Below are 21141 nucleotides of genomic sequence, written 5' to 3' on the forward strand. Positions count from 1 at the left end.
TCTCTGTATGAGAAGCATTGCTGGCGCATGGCGGGGGTCGAAGAAGCATCTGATTGGATGCCAGTCGTCAGTAACAATGACTTCACAGGAGGCGGATCTGAGCTCACTGAGAGACTCTCCTAGTGCTGGAATAATGGGGAGTTTACCTTATTATAACACTAGTGGGGGGGGGGGGGGGGGAGCTGTAACGGAAGACTGTACTTTAGTTGACAGTTTATAAAAGTGCCAGTTTCAATAGAATCAGGGGACAGAAACACCTTTTTCCTTATAGCTGACTGACACAGCAGGCTCGGTCTGTGCTATTGTGCTTTGCCAATGAGCTGTACTACATAGGGAAGCAGCCATCACATGCATGATAGAACCTATGATCAATAGCAGGTTCATTAGAGACTTGCCCTAATTCTCACCTGAAAACTAATGTACAGCCCAGCACCACCAGGGCACTATATCTGACTGCATCGCACTGCATCTGTCTTACTGCATCGCACTGCATCTATCTTACTGCATCTCACTGCATCTGTCTTACTGCATCACACTGCATCACTACATATGACTTACTGCATCCCACTGCATCTCACTGCATCCCACTGCATCGCACTGCATCTGTCTTACTGCATCTCACTGCATCACACTGCATCGCACTGCATCCCATACATCTGTCTTACTACATCTCACTGCATCTATCTTACTGCATCGCACTGCATCTGTCTTACTGCATCACACTGCATCACTACATCTGTCTTACTGCATCTCACTGCATCACACTGCATCGCACTGCATCCCATACATCTGTCTTACTACATCTCACTGCATCTATCTTACTGCATCGCACTGCATCTGTCTTACTGCATCACACTGCATCACTACATCTGTCTTACTGCATCTCACTGCATCCCACTGTATCTCACTGCATCTCACTGCATCTGTCTTACTGCATCTCACTGCATCACACTGCATCGCACTGCATCCCATACATCTGTCTTACTACATCTCACTGCATCTATCTTACTGCATCACACTGCATCTGTCTTACTGCATCTCACTGCATCCCACTGTATCTCACTGCATCTCACTACATCTCACTGCATCTGTCTTACTGCATCTCACTGCATCACACTGCATCGCACTGCATCCCATACATCTGTCTTACTACATCTCACTGCATCTATCTTACTGCATCACACTGCATCTGTCTTACTGCATCCCACTGCATCTCATACATCTGTCTTACTGCATCGCACTGCATCCCACTGTATCTCACTGTATCTCACTGCATCTCACTGCATCTCACTGCATATGTCTTACTGCATCTAACTGGATTGCACTGAATTTCACTGCATCTGTCTCACTGTATTCTCCAAATTGTAACCAAGCTCTCTTTTCACACTTCACATGACACCGCTGTCACAGAGAAAAGGGGAAGAAATAACAAACTTAACATGTGTACGCACGGTGCAGCATGTCTGACTTTCTAATAGAGAGCTATTACTGCATGGCTTCATTGCGACATACTCTAACCTATTGGATGGATGGATGGATGGATGGATGGGGAGGGATAGATAGATAGACAGACAGACAGACAGATGAATGGAGGGAGGAAGAGAGGGATGGATTAATAGGGAGGGATAGATAGATAGGCAAATGGAGGGAAGGGAGGAAGGGATGGATGGAGGGAAGGAGGGAAGGATGGATAAAAAAAGAATGGCTAGATGGAGGGAGATATAGACAGACAGACAGACAGACAGATGAATGGAGGGAGGAAGAGCAGGATGGATTAATAGGGAGGGATAGATAGATCGATAGATCCACAGATAGACAAACAGACAAATGGATGGAGGAAGGGAGGGATGGAGGGAAGGAGGGATGGATGGATAAAAAGAGAATGGCTAGATGGAGGGATAGATGGAATGAGGGATTGAGGGATAAACGGCCAGATATGTAGACAGAAAGATATCTCCACCTTCACAGAGTTGTACAGAAAGCACCAGGTTTTGTCTGGCACGGAGCAGAGAGAGGGTTAATTGTGACGGTGATCATAAAGCGTTATAAAGGAACTTTCAAAGATTTCACAAATATCCAGACCCTCCTCTTCCCCTTTACATTATTAGGCAAACCTATTACATGTCACACATCCTGGCATTAAGCTGTAACACCGGAGCATTGTCCCCTTTCTGAATTCAGCCCTCCCGTGTCAATCCCACTGACTGCAGCCCCCATGATGGCAGCCCACCTGATGGCAGCCCAGCTCTCATGCCTGCTCATCTTTTTGGGTAAGTTTATCTCTGAATAAAGTCATTGATTCTGACTGTGGGATTTATTAATTACATAAAATAATCAGGAGAATCAACAATAAAATAACATTTGAGTTCAAAGTACAATTATAGATACATTGTTACAGATATAATATAGTAATAGATACATTGTTACAGATATAATATAGTAATAGATACATTGTTACTGATATCATAGACACATACAGTGCTGTTATAGATACATTGCTACACATATAATAGACACATACAGTGCAGTTATAGATACAGTGTTACACATATAATAGACACATACAGCACAGTTATAGATATATTGTTACACATATAATAGACACATACAGCACAGTTATAGATAGTGTTACACATATAATAGACACATACAGTAATATTATAGATACATTGTTACAGATATAATAGACACATACAGCACAGTTATAGATACAGTGTTACACATATAATAGACACATACAGTGCAGTTATAGATACAGTGTTACACATATAATAGACACATACAGTGCTGTTATAGATACATTGTTACACATATAATAGACACATACAGTGCAGTTATAGATACAGTGTTACACATATAATAGACACATACAGCACAGTTATAGATATATTGTTACACATATAATAGACACATACAGCACAGTTATAGATAGTGTTACACATATAATAGACACATACAGTAATATTATAGATACATTGTTACAGATATAATAGACACATACAGCACAGTTATAGATACAGTGTTACACATATAATAGACACATACAGTGCTGTTATAGATACATTGCTACACATATAATAGACACATACAGTGCAGTTATAGATACATTGTTACACATATAATAGACACATACAGTAATATTATAGATACATTGTTACAGATATAATAGACACATACAGTGCAGTTATAGATATATTGTTACACATATAATAGACACATACAGTTATAGATACAGTGTTACACATATAATAGACACATACAGTGCAGTTATAGATACAGTGTTACACATATAATAGACACATACAGCACAGTTATAGATATATTGTTACACATATAATAGACACATACAGCACAGTTATAGATATATTGTTACACTAATAATAGACACATACAGTACAGTTATAGATATATTGTTACACATATAATAGACACATACAGTAATATTATAGATACATTGTTACAGATATAATAGACACATACAGCACAGTTATAGATACAGTGTTACACATATAATAGACACATACAGTGCAGTTATAGATACAGTGTTACACATATAATAGACACATACAGTGCAGTTATAGATACATTGTTACACATATAATAGACACATACAGTAATATTATAGATACATTGTTACAGATATAATAGACACATACAGTGCAGTTATAGATACATTGTTACACATATAATAGACACATACAGTTATAGATACAGTGTTACACATATAATAGACACATACAGTGCAGTTATAGATACAGTGTTACACATATAATAGACACATACAGCACAGTTATAGATATATTGTTACACATATAATAGACACATACAGCACAGTTATAGATATATTGTTACACATATAATAGACACATACAGTAATATTATAGATACATTGTTACAGATATAATAGACACATACAGTGCAGTTATAGATACATTGTTACACATATAATAGACACATACAGTGCAGTTATAGATACAGTGTTACACATATAATAGACACGTACAGTGCAGTTATAGATACATTGTTACACATATAATAGACACATACAGTGCAGTTATAGATATATTGTTACACATATAATAGACACATACAGTAATATTATAGATACATTGTTACAGATATAATAGACACATACAGTGCAGTTATAGATACATTGTTACACATATAATAGACACATACAGTACAGTTATAGATATATTGTTACAGATATAATAGACACATACAGTAATATTATAGATACATTGTTACAGATATAATAGACACATACAGTGTCGTTATAGATACATTGCTACAGATATAATATAGTAATAGATACATTGTTACAGATAATAGACACACACAGTGCTGTTATAGATACATTGTTACAGATATAATACAGTAATAGATACATTGTTACACATATAATAGACACACACAGTGCTGTTATAGATACATTGTTACACATATAATAGACACACACAGTGCTGTTATAGATACATTGTTACACATATAATAGACACATACAGTACAGCTATAGATACATTGTTACAGATATAATAGACACATACAGTACAGTTATAGATACATTGTTACACATATAACAGACACATACAGTACAGTTATAGATACAGTGTTACACATATAATAGACACATACAGTACAGTTATAGATACAGTGTTACACATATAATAGACACATACAGCACAGTTATAGATACAGTGTTACACATATAATAGACACATACAGTGCAGTTATAGATACAGTGTTACACATATAATAGACACATACAGTACAGTTATAGATATATTGTTACACATATAATAGACACATACAGTAATATTATAGATACATTGTTACAGATATAATAGACACATACAGTGCAGTTATAGATACAGTGTTACACATATAATAGACACGTACAGTGCAGTTATAGATACATTGTTACACATATAATAGACACATACAGTGCAGTTATAGATATATTGTTACACATATAATAGACACATACAGTAATATTATAGATACATTGTTACAGATATAATAGACACATACAGTGCAGTTATAGATACATTGTTACACATATAATAGACACATACAGTACAGTTATAGATATATTGTTACAGATATAATAGACACATACAGTAATATTATAGATACATTGTTACAGATATAATAGACACATACAGTGTCGTTATAGATACATTGCTACAGATATAATATAGTAATAGATACATTGTTACAGATAATAGACACACACAGTGCTGTTATAGATACATTGTTACATATATATAAATACAGTTATAGATACATTGTTACAGATATAATACAGTAATAGATACATTGTTACACATATAATAGACACACACAGTGCTGTTATCGATACATTGTTACACATATAATAGACACATACAGTACAGCTATAGATACATTGTTACAGATATAATAGACACATACAGTACAGTTATAGATACATTGTTACACATATAACAGACACATACAGTACAGTTATAGATACAGTGTTACACATATAATAGACACATACAGTACAGTTATAGATACAGTGTTACACATATAATAGACACATACAGCACAGTTATAGATACAGTGTTACACATATAATAGACACATACAGTGCAGTTATAGATACAGTGTTACACATATAATAGACACATACAGTACAGTTATAGATACATTGTTACACATATAATAGACACATACAGTGCAGTTATAGATACATTGTTACACATATAATAGACACATACAGTGTCGTTATAGATACATTGCTACAGATATAATATAGTAATAGATACATTGTTACACATATAATAGACACATACAGTGTCGTTATAGATACATTGCTACAGATATAATATAGTTATAGATACATTGTTACACATATAATAGATATATACCGTACAGTTATAGATACAGTGTTACAGATAATAGACACACACAGTGCTGTTATAGATACATTGTTACATATATAAATACAGTAATAGATACATTGTTACAGATATAATAGACACACACAGTGCTGTTATAGATACATTGTTACACATATAATAGACACACAGTGCTGTTATAGATACATTGTTACACATATAATATACACATACAGCACAGTTATAGATATATTGTTACAGATATAATAGACACATACAGTAATATTATAGATACATTGTTACAGATATGATAGACACATACAGTACAGTTATAGATATATTGTTACAGATATAATAGACACATACAGTAATATTATAGATACATTGTTACACATATAATAGACACATACAGTACAGTTATAGATACATTGTTACAGATATGATAGACACATACAGTACAGTTATAGATACATTGTTACAGATATGATAGACACATACAGTACAGTTATAGATACATTGTTACAGATATGATAGACACATACAGTACAGTTATAGATACATTGTTACAAATATAATAGACACATACAGTAATATTATAGATACACTGTTACAGATATGATAGACACATACAGTACAGTTATAGATACATTGTTACACATTTAATAGATACATACAGTAATATTATAGATACACTGTTACAGATATATAGTAAAAATGAAAATCCAGCGCACTGCTTTATCTGCTAGACAGCTATTTTGCTAGTTTTATTAAAAACACCTAATCTAGGAAAAAAATAATGGGGATTTAGTTGCATTATATGATCATACATTGCATAAGCCTGCCACAATGTCAATGTACCCCATCTTTGGCAGGTCCTACTCTCACTACCAACTGTCTACTAAATGAGCTACTCACTTGGGGAAATCCTTCCATCTCGAGCTCTCTGCAGTACAAGGCTAAATACGGTCATGAGGGGAGACACCTGTGACAGGGAGGGGTGCAAAACCCAAGGGGCTGGCTAGACTCCCAAATATATATATATATAATCACATTTCGAGGACGTAAGAAAACAATAACAGAAGAAGCAGTATTAGTAAGAGCAAAGTCAGTTGAGGTGTGACGAAACTGACGTGAGGTTAGACCTGTAAAAGTGGGCAAAATATAAGCAGTGATCCTCAAAGTCAGATACGTTTATTAAGCCATACATTATTTAGACATTTCACAGAAAGCCATTCGTATTTCTTTCTCAGGATTGGGGATGTATCTGTTGTATGCGGATGATTTCCACCGACCCATATTTTTAATGATGTGAGTTGGTACGTGATTACCTGAGACAGCTGTGGCTGCTCCAATGCAGAATGAATGGCCTGAGAAGGCGTGTGGGTTATGTCCTAGCCGGAGTAATAACATGCGAATGTAGAGCATAAAATGTTTAGTGGTTAGGGGTTTACCTTGAATAGCTAAACGTGGGTAATCAGGGTTGGAGGTGATTAGGGATTCCGCTAGTTTATCCAATACTTGGACAGGACACCATTTGGTAGAGGAAGGATAATATTTAATTTCTACCGGTGGACCTGTTTGGCTCGTTTTGTTATGGGTAATACATAAGATGTAGTGGTCCTGTTTGTTAATAACAAAAGGCAAAATAACCACACATAGTGTATACTGTAATATGAATAAGCAGTGTAGGCTTGGAACGCAGGGCGTCACCGTTCCCATGGTGAACGCCCGCGATTCAACAAGCCGGAAATTAATCACAGTACCCATGAAGGGGTACTTATAGCGGGAGCCGGTCCAAGGAAGAAACAAAGATTTTTCTCAAACCACCAGTTGAAGAAGCCAGAGCGGCGAAACGCGTCCTAGGGACCTTGTGAGGAAAGAGACTTTGATATTGGACTTTTTTTGCCATTTTAGTGGTATTTTATGTATACACATTATTTTATATTACTATTACTTTTTTAAAATATATGTTACAATAAATTGTTTACTATTTTAATACCACTTGTGGCATCTCCTGCTATTTTTATAAAGAAGGCTTGTAGTCCTTAACTACATACACCCTCAGACCAGAGCCGATGTGGAGGGCTCTGGGTTTAAAACAAGTGACAAAAGGAACAACCACCCAAGAAGGGATAGGGTCGCCTTCACGGACCCTACAAGCGATCACAGTGAGCTATACATAATTAGCTCCTGAAAGTGTGAGTGGGCATATTTCCCCTATTTTTTGTACACTGCTTATTCATATCACAGTATACACTATGTGTGGTTATTTTGCCTTTTGTCTTTACGGTACAGCATACCTCCATTAGGACTCCTGTATTGAAATATTTTAAGGTAGAGGTATTGCTATATATTCCGCACTTTATATCACGGGATACATATTATCAGCGCTTCACCTTCACCTTCCTACCCTATGTTTTAAGATAAGATTTTGGTGTTATAGCGGCTGTGTTTTGCGGTGTTATACAACAACTACCCATCTTTCCATAGTAGCGCCAGTACACTCTATTTTCTGTTTGTTAATAAGGTGTTTATTCTGGAGGCATGGCTTGGAGTCAGATGCTTTCTCCACAGAAAATTCTTTGGGTCTCAAGAAACCATAGAAGGCTAAGTAAGCCGCGGACTTGATAATTAGGTTTCTGTTTTGTTCGAAAGGGGACGTGTCGAGTACATCAGAGATATTCTTGAAGAGCATACTGTCAATGGGAAGTCTCTTAATGGGACTGTGTACTGTTAACCTCTGGACACCTTTGAGGATGCTAGGAATGGAGCTTTGTTGGGATAGCTGGTTAACATGCAGTGTTGTATACCCGTTAAGTAGAGTTTGTAAGCTAAATTAAGAGAAATGTGGCAAAAAGTTGTAAACGCTACCATAGTTTCAATGGAAAAAACATTTATTATACAATAATCACGAACAAATATTTTAAATAATTTGTATGCCCTGGAATAAGCTTTCCTCGTATTAAGGGATAAATATGCCTGTGTGAGTGACATACTATGGTGTAAGAGAGAACTTAGCTCATATTTAGGTCTGCAAAGTTTGGAGGTTCCCTGGGTAGTGAGTTTGCAGATGGATGATGCCTGAAAAATTCCTGCAAATTAAAGCGTGAGAGAGCATCAGCAGCGGTATTTTGAACACCTGGAACGTGAATACAGGTTATGCAGAATTGAAGCTTAGCCTCTAGCCAGGTCAGTCTCCTAATCAAGTTCATAATGATGAGGGAGTGAGAGCGTCCTTTGTTAACGATATTACATGTAGCTAAGTTATCAGAAAAGCATCTGACTGACTGTCCCCTCCATTCATACCCCAAGTGTGTGCAGCTGCTACGATCGGTAAATTTCAAATAGAGCTGAGGTGGTATTGAAATTATCCAGCGAGTTGGTCTCAACTGGCCAAGAGTCTACAGCCATTCATTAGCAACAATTGCTGCATAACCTATGGCCCCTGATGCGTCAGTCCAAATTACCGGGGAATCGTCAGAAATGGGGGGGGAACAAATAGCGACCTGCCATTCCAAGAGGACAGGAACAGTTGCCACATTTGTAGATCAGCTCTAGCTGACTCGTCTAAGGGAGTTGTGGAGTCGTCGTCAGGGAGACCGTGCAATAGAGAGAGGATTCTGGAAATGAAAGACTTGCCCTGTGCAATTATTCTCATTGCAAAATTGAGTGAACCGAGTAGTGACTGTAGCCGTTTCCTGGTGCAAGTGCCTTGTGACGTGCAGATGTTAATGTAAGAAATGATTCTGTCTACTTTCTCTTGGGGCAGGCTGGCCTGCATGGAGACAGAATTGAGTGTAATCCCCAGGAAAGTAATCTCCGTGTTGGGACCTTCTGTTTTGTCCTGTGTTACCGGGACTCCTAAATCTTTGAATAGAGTGAGCATGTGATTAAGGCTGTGGGGTGTGCAATGGTGTGGTTCGATGGTGAGGAAGTCGTGTAGTGTAAGTAGTGTATGACTACTGGACATCTGCAAAAGTTCAGTAGGAGCCAGGTTAACGTTTTGGCGAATATGTCGAATAATTTGGGGCTACTTTTAGAGCCGAAGGTTAGTCTGGTAGCAAAATAGTAGCTGTCTTGCCACTTAACTCCATGCAGATGCCAGAGTGACTGATGAATGGGAAGTAATTTAAATGCGTTAGTAATGTCAGTTTTACTCAACCAGACGGCTTTCCCAAAATGAATGATTGCTTGTATAGCATCGTCAATTCTGGCGTACTGAAGGGAAAAGTCTTCTGATGGGATCAGTGCATTTAGGCTAGGTGTAGAGGAGGAGAGAGGTGCATAAAAGTCGATAATCAGTCTCTTTTTATTGTTAAATTTCCCTGTGGCTATTCCTAGGGGGTTTGTCCTCCAGGAGGTGAAAGGTGGTGTTGTGAAAAGGCCTATCATGAAACCATTGATGACTTCTTTCTGTAAGAGTTATTGTATGGGGTCTGGATCTCTGAGGCTCTGAGACTGTAGGTTGGGGCATTCAAAGATACCTGTGGGGAGTGACACGAACCCTGTGTGAAACCAGTCATGAGAAATTCCACAGGATGAAAAGAAGGATGATTAGACAGGTGGCGTTGCAAATTAGGTACGTTTATTAGAGTGGAAGATTTTTTAGGGTACAACCTGTTGGGGCACATTGTTTTGGCGTGTGCTTTGAAGCAAAGTGAGCCCACGTGAAGCAGCCTACAAGCACTATAACCACAACCCCCGGCATTGAAATTATTGCAGACTTGTGCTTTACCCAGAAAAACAATTGGCCTGCCTAACTTGTCTCTCACTTCCCTCTCGGTAGTAGTGGACTGATAATCAGCATTGGTGCTACTGGTAGAAGGGATTGCCAAATTTTCAGGACAGAAATTGATCGAATGAGCAGCTGATGAGCATATGGCGCAGGAAGGAGTTTTGAGACCTGCAAAATGCATGAGAAACAATTCTGTGTCTAACTGTCCCCAGTCTGTGATTGTATTGTATTGAGATAGTGATGCGGCAGATCTGGATGAGAATGACTTGTGTAATCGTAAAAGGCATAGCCCCCATACTTATATGCTAACTCAATAACTTTGTGTAGGTATAAGTCAAGCTCTACGGAGGGGAAAAGCCGTACAGATCACGTCTCTGTACAGACCGAATGCCAGGACAAATTCGGGGATGTTGAGTTTCCTATTTAGTCTAGGATCTCTAGACTTCATAACTACTGACAGATCCTCAAACGTGTATGCCCTGTTCTCGACAATGTCTTGCGATGCTATCAGTAGTGAAGCCAAGTTAATGTCCTTCCCCTCTATTATGTCACGTCTCAGATTCTGAGGAATGAGGTGGAGAGGATTTATGATATTGGTAGCCTTTTTAGCTGGGAGAGGATTACCGTTACCTCCAGGGTTAGGCGCGGGCTGAGCAACAGGCACTGGAAGCTCTGGAACGGGTGGAATATTATTTGACTCCAGCTTATCCAACCCATTATAATAGTTGCTACTGAAGAAACAAGGGAGGCCATCATGACGTGCAACTCAGCCAGGCTATTTTGCACGTTAAACTCTGAACTAGGGCCAGGCCTTTCGTTGTCCTCAGTAGTGTTTAATAAACAAAATAGTTCAGGTTTCCTGGCTGTAGCCGGGAAAGGGATATCCCTCTTTTTGAGTTCTGAGGTGAGTTTAGGGATAGTCCAGGATCGATAGCTGGAAGCTGAACTTGGAGGAATAGGTTGCCTTCTCTGTGAGCCTGATCTGAGTGGGGTGCTGGTAACCGACAGATCGTCTTCTTGTATAGAAGCATTGGACATGCTAAAGAAGTGAGGCAGATGGAGTAGGTTAGTATGGTACCGTATAGAACAGTAGTGTCCCGGCTAACTAGAGTAGTGCCTACAGGCGAAATTGTATTAAACTAGCTTGTGTTGGTGACAGGTGAGGCCCTGACTACTTGCCAAGTGGATATGAGAGGCACTCTCGGTGACACGTAAAAGAATGCAATATCGAATGGCCGTGACAGGTGAGGCCCTAACTATGACTTGATGCAAGGCTTTAACTGTGCGTTGGGCCGTTTGATCTCAAACCTCTGAACGGGAGGCTGAATGTATGCCTTGTGGGACCACTTGACTTGTAGGCTAAGAGGCCTATGGGACCAAACCTAATTGGCGTGAGCCTATAAACTCCTGATAACCCCACCTGGGATCATTTATTTGACGTACCTGCTGATTGTTCTGTAAAACGTATACGGTAGTGGAAGGAATGATCCTTACTTGAACCTAAAATACGTCACAATATTTAAGTTCTAACCTATCCCCCAGGTGAATTTTGCATAGGATATTGCTGTTCTATGTGAACTTGTTAAACTAAACCAAATTTAACATGGAATGCCATTTAAATGTGAATGTAAAATGCTTTCATGATGCTGTAGTACCGAAATGAAATTGTACTGCTAGGTATGAGTGAATCGACAGCGTGGAAAATAAACAAAAGTGTGCATGAAACGAACTGATAGTCTAAACGAACAGAGCATATGAAAGTTCATACTGAAACAAGCGGCAGTTTATACGAATGAAGGGAAGTTTGTACGAAAGTGTGTTTGACACGAACGGCTGCTATGTGTATACTGATGGCTAAACATAAGGGTTTATGCAAACGGATAACTTTAGACGAACGCCGGCTAGCTTGAATTGTAGCGGTATGTGGATGAAAGATTAACATAAGCGATTTAGCCGAATGAAATATTTTAAACGAATGTGTGAGTAAATGACAAGTATGCGGTGCGTACGAAATGATAGAGTATAACTTACGTTTAGCCGTTCGTATGCTGGCTTCCCTTGTTATACTCACGAACTCAGTAAGCAGAGAAAGTTTTTTACAAACGGACTGCCGGAGGGCGGGAAAATGACATCAGGTTCATGTGAACCGGAAATAAACAGAAGCAATTCCGAGAACGTCGCCAACAGGTAAGCAGGGGCTTACTGGGTTTAAATAGGGATCCCAGTGCCTCCCACAATTACAGGCCAAGCCATATATATATATATATATATATATAACACAACACAATGGAACTCCAAGTCAATCACACGTCTGTAAAATTAAACTTTCCACTTCGGAAGCAACACTGAGTGACAATCAATTTCACATGGTGTTGTGCAAGTGGGATAGAAAACAGGTGGAAATTATAGGCAATTAGCAAGACACCCCCAATAAAGGAGTGGCTCTGCAGGTAGTGACCACAGACCACTTCTCAGTTCCTATGCTTCCTGGCTGATGTTTTGGTCACTTTTGAATGCTGGCGGTGCTTTCACTCTAGTGGTAGCATGAGACAGAGTCTACAACCCACACAAGTGGCTCAGGTAGTGCAGCTCATCCAGGATAGCACATCAATGCGAGCTGTGGCAAGCAGGTTTGCTGTGTCTGTCAGCGTAGTGTATAGAGCATGGAGGCGCTACCAGGAGACAGGCCAGTACATCAGGAGACGTGGAGGAGGCCATAGGAGGGCAACAACCCAGCAGCAGGACCGCTACCTCCGCCTTTGTGCAAGGAGGAACAGGAGGAGCACTGCCAGAGCCCTGCAAAATGACCTCCAGCAGGCCACAAATGTGCATGTGTCTGCTCAAACCATCAGAAACAGACTCCATGAGGGTGGTATGAGGGCCTGACGTCCACAGGTGCGGGTTGTGCTTACAGCCCAACACCGTGCAGGACGTTTGGCATTTGGCAGAGAACACCAAGGTTGGCAAATTCGCCACTGGCGCCCTGTGCTCTTCACAGATGAAAGCAGGTTCACACTGAACACATGTGACAGACGTGGCAGAGTCTGGAGATGCCGTAGAGAACGTTCTGCAGCCTGCTATGATGCACACCCACTATAGGGACTGCTAATAGAAAGGTGTATTTAAACCACTCAGATCCTCCTGATCGGTCGTCTTAAAAAAGTCCGGTTTCAACGGACGAAACGCGTTGATGAAACTGGCGGGAATGATTTTTTAAAACCTGCCGGAACCAATGTGGTAGGACAGAAGAGCCGACATCTCTGCAACGATATCGGTCTGAGTGCACAGGACTGACATACGGAGCAGCACGCGATCTTCTCCCGGCGAGTACACCGCATTGTAACACTGCTTATTTGGGGAAACTTAGAAATAAGTGTTCACCATATTTTGTTGTAAGAGTTTTTATGTAGGGGTCTTTTATGCTGGGGAAATAAATGTGTTTCTGTTTTACGCTATGCCAAGCATCCTTTTTTAAAGGTTGATACAAAGTAGCCGAGCAGATACAAAGACACGGAGTGAAAGAGGATCTGTTTCCCTCACACAGCGTGGGAATATCCTCATACTAAGACTATTCATTTGGATATATCTCCACTCTGACACTTACACTGCACGTTGTAGAAGTATATTTTAGGATCAGACTTTGGAGCATTTTTATCTCTGTTCCCATACTTGTAGATAAGGGGTTGGTCTGCTAAGCGCTGATACTATTTTTTTATGCATTGTTTGAATTTTTAATACTAGGGAGGTATTTAAAGTATCTGGCAGCTTTATAGTAGAGAATTCACATTTAGATGTATTCCTACTACTTACTGTCATTTTTTGCGCTCCCTTATTTTATATCATATTCCTGTATAAGATTAAATAATTGTGTATATTCCTACAATATACACATTACCTAAAATTCACGGGACCTTAATCGATCCAGCTGGTCGGCCCAGAATTGCAGGGATTATCTCAGCTTTGCCCCCATTGTCCATTCTTGACAAAGTGTCTAGACCTTTTCACAGACAATATTTCGCTTGTTTGACACCAGTGGGATATCCAGGTTCCGTGTCACATTTGATATTACCAGCGTATACACATCAATGGGGTACACAATGTAGCGATGTATGAGGCTTTCATCACATTGAGAATGTCCTCATGTTCTTGTTACACATTGTTTTGTATTTTTACGTAACTTTTGCTTCCAGGTGTAAATGGGTTTGAACGTAGCACCCCCATATGCCAATATTTTTATGAATCATTTTGATGAACGTTCCATTTATCCTCCACCATTATTTATGACCATATATACTGTTCTGTCTGCTATGTAGATGACAAATGGTCAGTGTGGAGTGGTGCATTCGAGTCCCTCAAGAACTTCCATGAGGTGTCAAACTCCTTCTCTCATGAGATTCATTTCACCAGGGCTTGTGAGTCAGTACCAACTTTCTGGACACTACAATCTACAAGAAAGGTTCAGAATGAATTACCGACCTGTACATAAAACCAACAGATGGCAATAAATGATTGCGGTTTGAAAGGGCCCACTTGGATAATTTGCTGCGTGCCCTTCCACACAGTCACTTGCATGGGGTTAAATGTATTGTAACACATGAGGAAGTGTATTCACTAAGATTAAGCGAGATGGTTGAGAAATTCCTCTGACATCAGAACTGGAAACATTTACAAATCAGTCCCTGCACATATTTTGGAACACACACAATTTCTCAGTTAAAGTGTCAAATGACTCACTCTGTCCCCATACAAACAAGCGATTAAGACAGACAAAAACTACTAAAGAATGTGAGAGTTTCTGGATCCACACCTTGAGTTCTTTGGAGCCCAAAGACTAGAACAAGGATTTTGATGTGATAAACTCAGTCCATTTTCCGCATTATTTTAGCTCATGTTATGTATTTCTGGTTTTCTGCATGTGCCAATACCGTGGCTTTTTTTCCTGTAGGGTAATAAGTGTTTCTTGTTTTGTGGTTCCCGGCCTTGTAATATGGAAACTGGAGGCATTTGAATTGAAGATTTGGCTACAAGTGATACAATGCAGGAAACACATTTGTTATTTTGCCATATACCATAGAAACATGTTGTGCTTTTAATATTCTGAAACCGCTCATTGTATTATGTAGATTTAAATAGGTTTATTGAGTGTCTTTCTACCTTTTGGTCTATCGTGGTGTTTTTAACCCCTTCTGCACCATGTCTCTGGACGTGCCCCAGTTTGGATGTACTTTCCCCAGATCGCCATGGATTACATTGTTACACACAAAGTGCTCAATTTAATTGAGGCTAAATTATTCAAAATTCATCAATTGATAAAATGTGAAATTGGTATTTATTAATGCCTGTAACTAATAAATTGTGGTAAATACTATTTAGATCACATACATAGAAATAGGAACGTTGTAATCCTGGACTACACAGGCACAGGACACAGCTCTGTCACTAACATAACAAATGACGGGAATTCAAAGTGAATGTTAACAAATAGCTCAAAGCAGATTAATTGGGGGTAAAAAATCATCAAGTCCATTTTGGATTAAAAAGGATAAAGCTCCAAAACTGAAGGTAAACCTCGGAAAATTACCACCAATACATTATCATTAATTTTGGCAATTAAATACCGGTAGCTATTTTTAAATAAAATTATTTTGATGCTTTATTATTGAAAAATAGAACCACAAAATGCACAGGACACAAACAATTAATGTGACAAACACACAATACACAAGACACAAACAATTAATGTGACAAACACATAATACACAAGACACTAAAATTATACAATGTTTGACTTATATGTCCAACATATCCCCAGATAACTTGGATCTGAGCGCTCAATATGTCCGAAAAGCGCTCAGATCTCACGAATACAGTTGAATCGCCATGGGGTTAAACAATAGTAAGGGCTGATGGGAAGTTGAGGAGGGACAAGTCAGCCAGTTTAAACTGGTCTGCAATTGTCCCTGGGACAACGCCCTGGTGGAGAAACAATAGGGCAGGAAAAAGGGGGAAGGAAAGAGGCACATTTTCCCATGGAAGTCACTTTTTTTAGCATGTTTTTTGCAGGGCCCATAGTCTTTGGGCAAAAGGCTGGCCATTAGTCCTCTTCAAAAACCAATAGCGAAATTGCTTTTGTGACAGCGCGTTTTGGTGCTCTCTCACACCTTTATCAAGAGCAAGACATCGGCACTGTGCCGGTGATTTACGCAGGAAATCCGCCCATTAATGAAGTCATGCAGCCAATCGGCAACTCCGACATCATCGGTTGCCGGTCAAAGACTCGTGCCCGCCCATATTTGACGGCATCTTGTCAGGTTTATGCCGTGTGGCTGGCGGCGTGCCTCTCGGAGTTTCAGGGTATACTCGCCCGTAGTCATTACTACTATTCCCTCTCACCATGTGCTAGAAGCACAATCTAATTTGAAAATACATCCACCATAATGGCAGGATAAAAGTTTGATCTCACTGTTTATACTAAGTACAGTGGATCATGTGTCTGAATGTACAAAGAGCAGAGGGGGGAGAAAGTGGGGGGGTTGGAGGTGAGGTGTTAAACCCAATATGTAAAAACGGCCACATGCCGAAGCTAAAGTCAAATAAAGACCATAACAGTATTGTGGCAGACCTCTCTGCCTTTGGATTATTACTGTTTCGGCAGTTTGTTCGGTATTTGCCGGTTGTTCGTATGGTTCTGCTTTCATTCATTCTGCTTTCATTCACCTAAATACGAATGAACTACCGAATGGCAGGCCATCCAGCAGGGAAGTGTGCTGCTCGATAACCTTTCTGCCCTCATTAACATTGTGGTTAACTGCAGACACTTCCAACTCCTGAACGGACGGCACAAACACGTGGTGGCGACCATCTTGGACAGTCGAACGCCCAGCTGTGTTCGTTGACAAACTCATGGAACTAATTTCGGATACTACTTCCCACGAATACCGCTAAAATCACCGACCCTTCCTCGTTCTGTTCAAGGTTCATATGAACGCTGTGCCATTCGGTAAATTGACAATGCATGAACAGAACTACCCAGATAGCCATCCCACAGAGCTCATTCGTTTCGTCGAAAGCACCCTGTACAAGACTTTAGCTCCATGGCAATTGAACTACATGTATGGGATCCGAGCGCTGTTCGGTTATATTGAGCGCTCAGATCTAAGCTATCTGTGGATATGTTGATTCTGTTTGGTAAATTTACAAATATATATTTGTAGCGGAGGGCAGTATTAGAGTCCACGATCTCCGCAGGTATCACAGGTAAATCCACAGTCAGCGCTGAAAAGTAAGGCACTATCCCAATCCTCCCAATAACCGGACGAAACACAGTTTGGGAGTCAACTAACTGGCTTTATTCACAAGCTTGCATATTTATACAGTTCCCCATGCAAGGGGTTTCCTTACAGAGGTTTCAGGGGATTTATCCCATCATGCAACATAATTCTCCCAACAAGCTTTGCTGCACGAGAAGGATACTCCCACTAAAATGGACGATTAAGTGGATTATCCCCTCGTGCAGCAAAACTGACAATTTACTTTAAAATACCGTTTCTGAGTTTTATTCGGTATACAGAGTTAACCGAACGTTCGGTAGATAGCTGGGGGCTGAGCGCATCTTTTGAGAGAATACCGCTCAGTTCCCAACTGAACTGACCGAACGCCGCAACAAATACAGTTATATATGGAAGTTCCCCTCAATCTTTCGATTGTACTTAGGGGAATGATCCTACCGAACACCGGGCTCCCGAACGGTCTGGAAGTCCAGCGGTGTTCGTGTCATCGAGTAGCCGATTTCGGTTCCAGGCGCTCGACGACCAAACACCGCTGAAGAATAGACGATCCAAGATGGCCGACCGCCGCATGGTCGGTAGCCGAACGACGGCCACCTAGGAGAGCCTCTAATTACCGATTGCAACATTGTTGCAATCGGTTAACAAGCGCCACATGCCTCTAAGTGTGTGGTCTATCAGGGGAGCCCGCATTCGTTCCACGAAAAGCCCGGATAGCCGCTGTTCGTCAAACAAAGTACTTGCATGCTGGTAACTTACGGCTGCCAGCATGCGAACCACCATAGTACAGTATACACACAGCAAAATACACACAGCACATAATACAGCCTACAGACAACCTTTCTACATTATAGTCCAGAAGTGGCTAGGTTTGCCACAATATTTTTATGTGTTTTTGCTGTTCATATAAAATGGAGGATATTCTCTATCCCTGGAGGTAATTGAGTTACTTCTAGCACTTAACCCAATTATCTCCAGGATAGAGAGGAGGAGTTGTAATGTGGGAGTGTTTATTACTATAAATGTGTGTGATTGGTTACTGTACAAAACTTTCTCAGTCTTCCACAAGGTCCCTATGGGAGTGTCCCTTGCTGGAAGACCTGCATAAAAGGCTGGCATGTAGTCCACATGAAACAGATCCTGCTTGACCCTCAATACAGAGCCTGGTCTCGTACTTGGGGGGGGGTTAGTTGTGTGTTTCCTGTTCGGCCTTTAGGAGTGTTCGGTAGCTGACTTTGTATTCGGGAAAGGGAACAGCTGTCAGGGTACCTGAGGTCTCTACCTTTGAGAAGGGTAGAGACTTAGTCGTTTATCCGTCTAAACACGCCATATCTGCCGTTCCTCGCGGCAGAATGACCATCCAGTCATTCTAACGCTGGCCGCAAGGGATCCGCTTCCTTTTCTAACATGACGCTCGATACGTGACCTCTTGACGCTATCCCGAGCGACCTGCCACTCTATTGGCTTTATCCTATCAGCACTCAGCTGAGGCGTGTCTACTCCTCGGACTCAGGGTATTTAAGCTTGCTTCACTCGTCAGCTCATTGCCCTGTCGTGGTTCTAGCTTGTCTAGTCACTCAGTGCTCTTGTATTCTAGTATTCTCTTTGGTTCTGACCCGGCTTGTTGTACGATTCTGCTTATCTCTGTTATCCCTCTGACCCGGCTTGTCTCTCGCTTACCTGTCTTCTCGTTCCCCCGACCTCGGCTTGTCTCTGACTATACGTACCTTTCTACTGTTAGTACCCTGCGTGTTGGATCCCTGTCCCGATCCTGACATTACGACAGGGCCAATGGATCCTGCAGGTACTAACAGTCAGCTTGGTTCCTCCGACCCCAGGTTTGACGCCATGGAACACAGGATGGATCAGATGGCCCTAGCACTACAGGCGCTTTTGTCTCGTGCTAGTAACCCACCAGAGGAGACACGTACTCCTTCGATCTCTCCTGTAAGTTCAGGCCTAGAAGTAGCTACTGTAGGTGCTTCTTCTCGTATTACTCCACCAGTACGTTATGGCGGTTCTCCTGAGAAGTGTCGTGGTTTTTTGAACCAGATCAGCATCCATTTCGAATTACAACCCCGCTCCTATCCTACAGATAGAGCGAAGGTTGGATTTATTGTTACGTTACTCATTGAGAAGGCTCTGAGATGGGCTAATCCTTTATGGGAGAATGATAACCCGTTAGTCTATAACTATAATGCCTTTGTAGCTGCTTTTAAAAGAACTTTTGACCCCCCTGGTAGGAAGGTCAATGCAGCTAGATTACTGTTGCGCCTTAGACAGGAAAATCGAACACTTGTGGATTATGCACTAGAGTTCAGATCCTTGGCGGCAGAAGTTAAGTGGAACGAACAGGCTTATATAGATGTATTTTTAAATGGGCTATCAGATGTAATCCTTGACGAGGTCGCTACTAGAGAGCTCCCTGAGAGTTTGGAGGATTTAATTTCTTTTATCTCTCGCATTGATGAACGCTTAAGAGAGAGGCAGAACACTCGAGATAGGACTCGTAGACCCTCCTTTAAACTAGCTCCTGCATTTCGAGATTCTGAGATCGAAACCTCACGTTTCCCTGAGCCTATGCAGATAGGTAATACTCACCTCACAGAGGAAGAGAGACAGTACAGGAGAAGGGAGGGTTTATGTATGTACTGTGGAGTCAGAGGTCATTTACGCCTAAATTGTCCCAATCGTTCGGGAAACGCTCGCACCTAAGTTTCTCTAGAGGACAGGCCTTGGGTGTATCTATTTTGTCCTCTGTTCACAATTATAAAGATCACAGGCTTCTGTTACCCGTTTCTTTGACTTGGGAGAAGGGAGTAGTAAAAACCATGGCTTTGATCGATTCTGGAGCCGCTGAGAGCTTTATCGATCAAGTCTTTGTTAACAAGCATACTATCCCATCCCAGTTAAGGGAGACACCTCTGGCCGTTGAGGCCATAGATGGTAGACCGTTACTTGAGCCTGTTATTTTCCGTGAGACCATACCTGTGAATTTAACTGTTGGCATCTTGCATGAGGAAGATCTATCCCTGTTGATCATTTCCTCTCCTTCTATTCCCATAGTCCTGGGGTACTCCTGGTTAAAGAGACATAACCCTATCATTAATTGGGAATTAGGGGAGATAGTTTCATGGGGTCAGAATTGCCAAGAGAAGTGTTTGCGGAGGGTCTCGCCTCTTTGCCTGGCAAACACGTCGGCTAGCTCCTCCAATCCTACAGAGATACAAATACCGCCTCAGTACCTGGATTTAAAGGC

At 40.7% G+C, this 21141-nt stretch overlaps 1 protein-coding gene across 1 annotated transcript in view; it reads left to right on the forward strand.

The window, feature by feature from the left end:
- The first annotated feature begins 2135 nt into the window (after positions 1 to 2135).
- The window catches only part of LOC134572093 (integrin alpha-M-like), a 154124-nt gene continuing 135118 nt past the window's right edge, over positions 2136 to 21141 (forward strand). The window contains exon 1 of the mRNA XM_063430908.1: positions 2136 to 2270. Within this exon, the coding sequence (XP_063286978.1) occupies positions 2216 to 2270 (55 nt within the window). The 5' untranslated portion in view covers positions 2136 to 2215. The remainder of the gene's footprint in view (positions 2271 to 21141) is intronic.

The sequence above is a fragment of the Pelobates fuscus genome, chromosome 8 (assembly GCF_036172605.1).
Source record: "Pelobates fuscus isolate aPelFus1 chromosome 8, aPelFus1.pri, whole genome shotgun sequence".
Taxonomy (NCBI): Eukaryota; Metazoa; Chordata; class Amphibia; order Anura; family Pelobatidae; genus Pelobates; species Pelobates fuscus.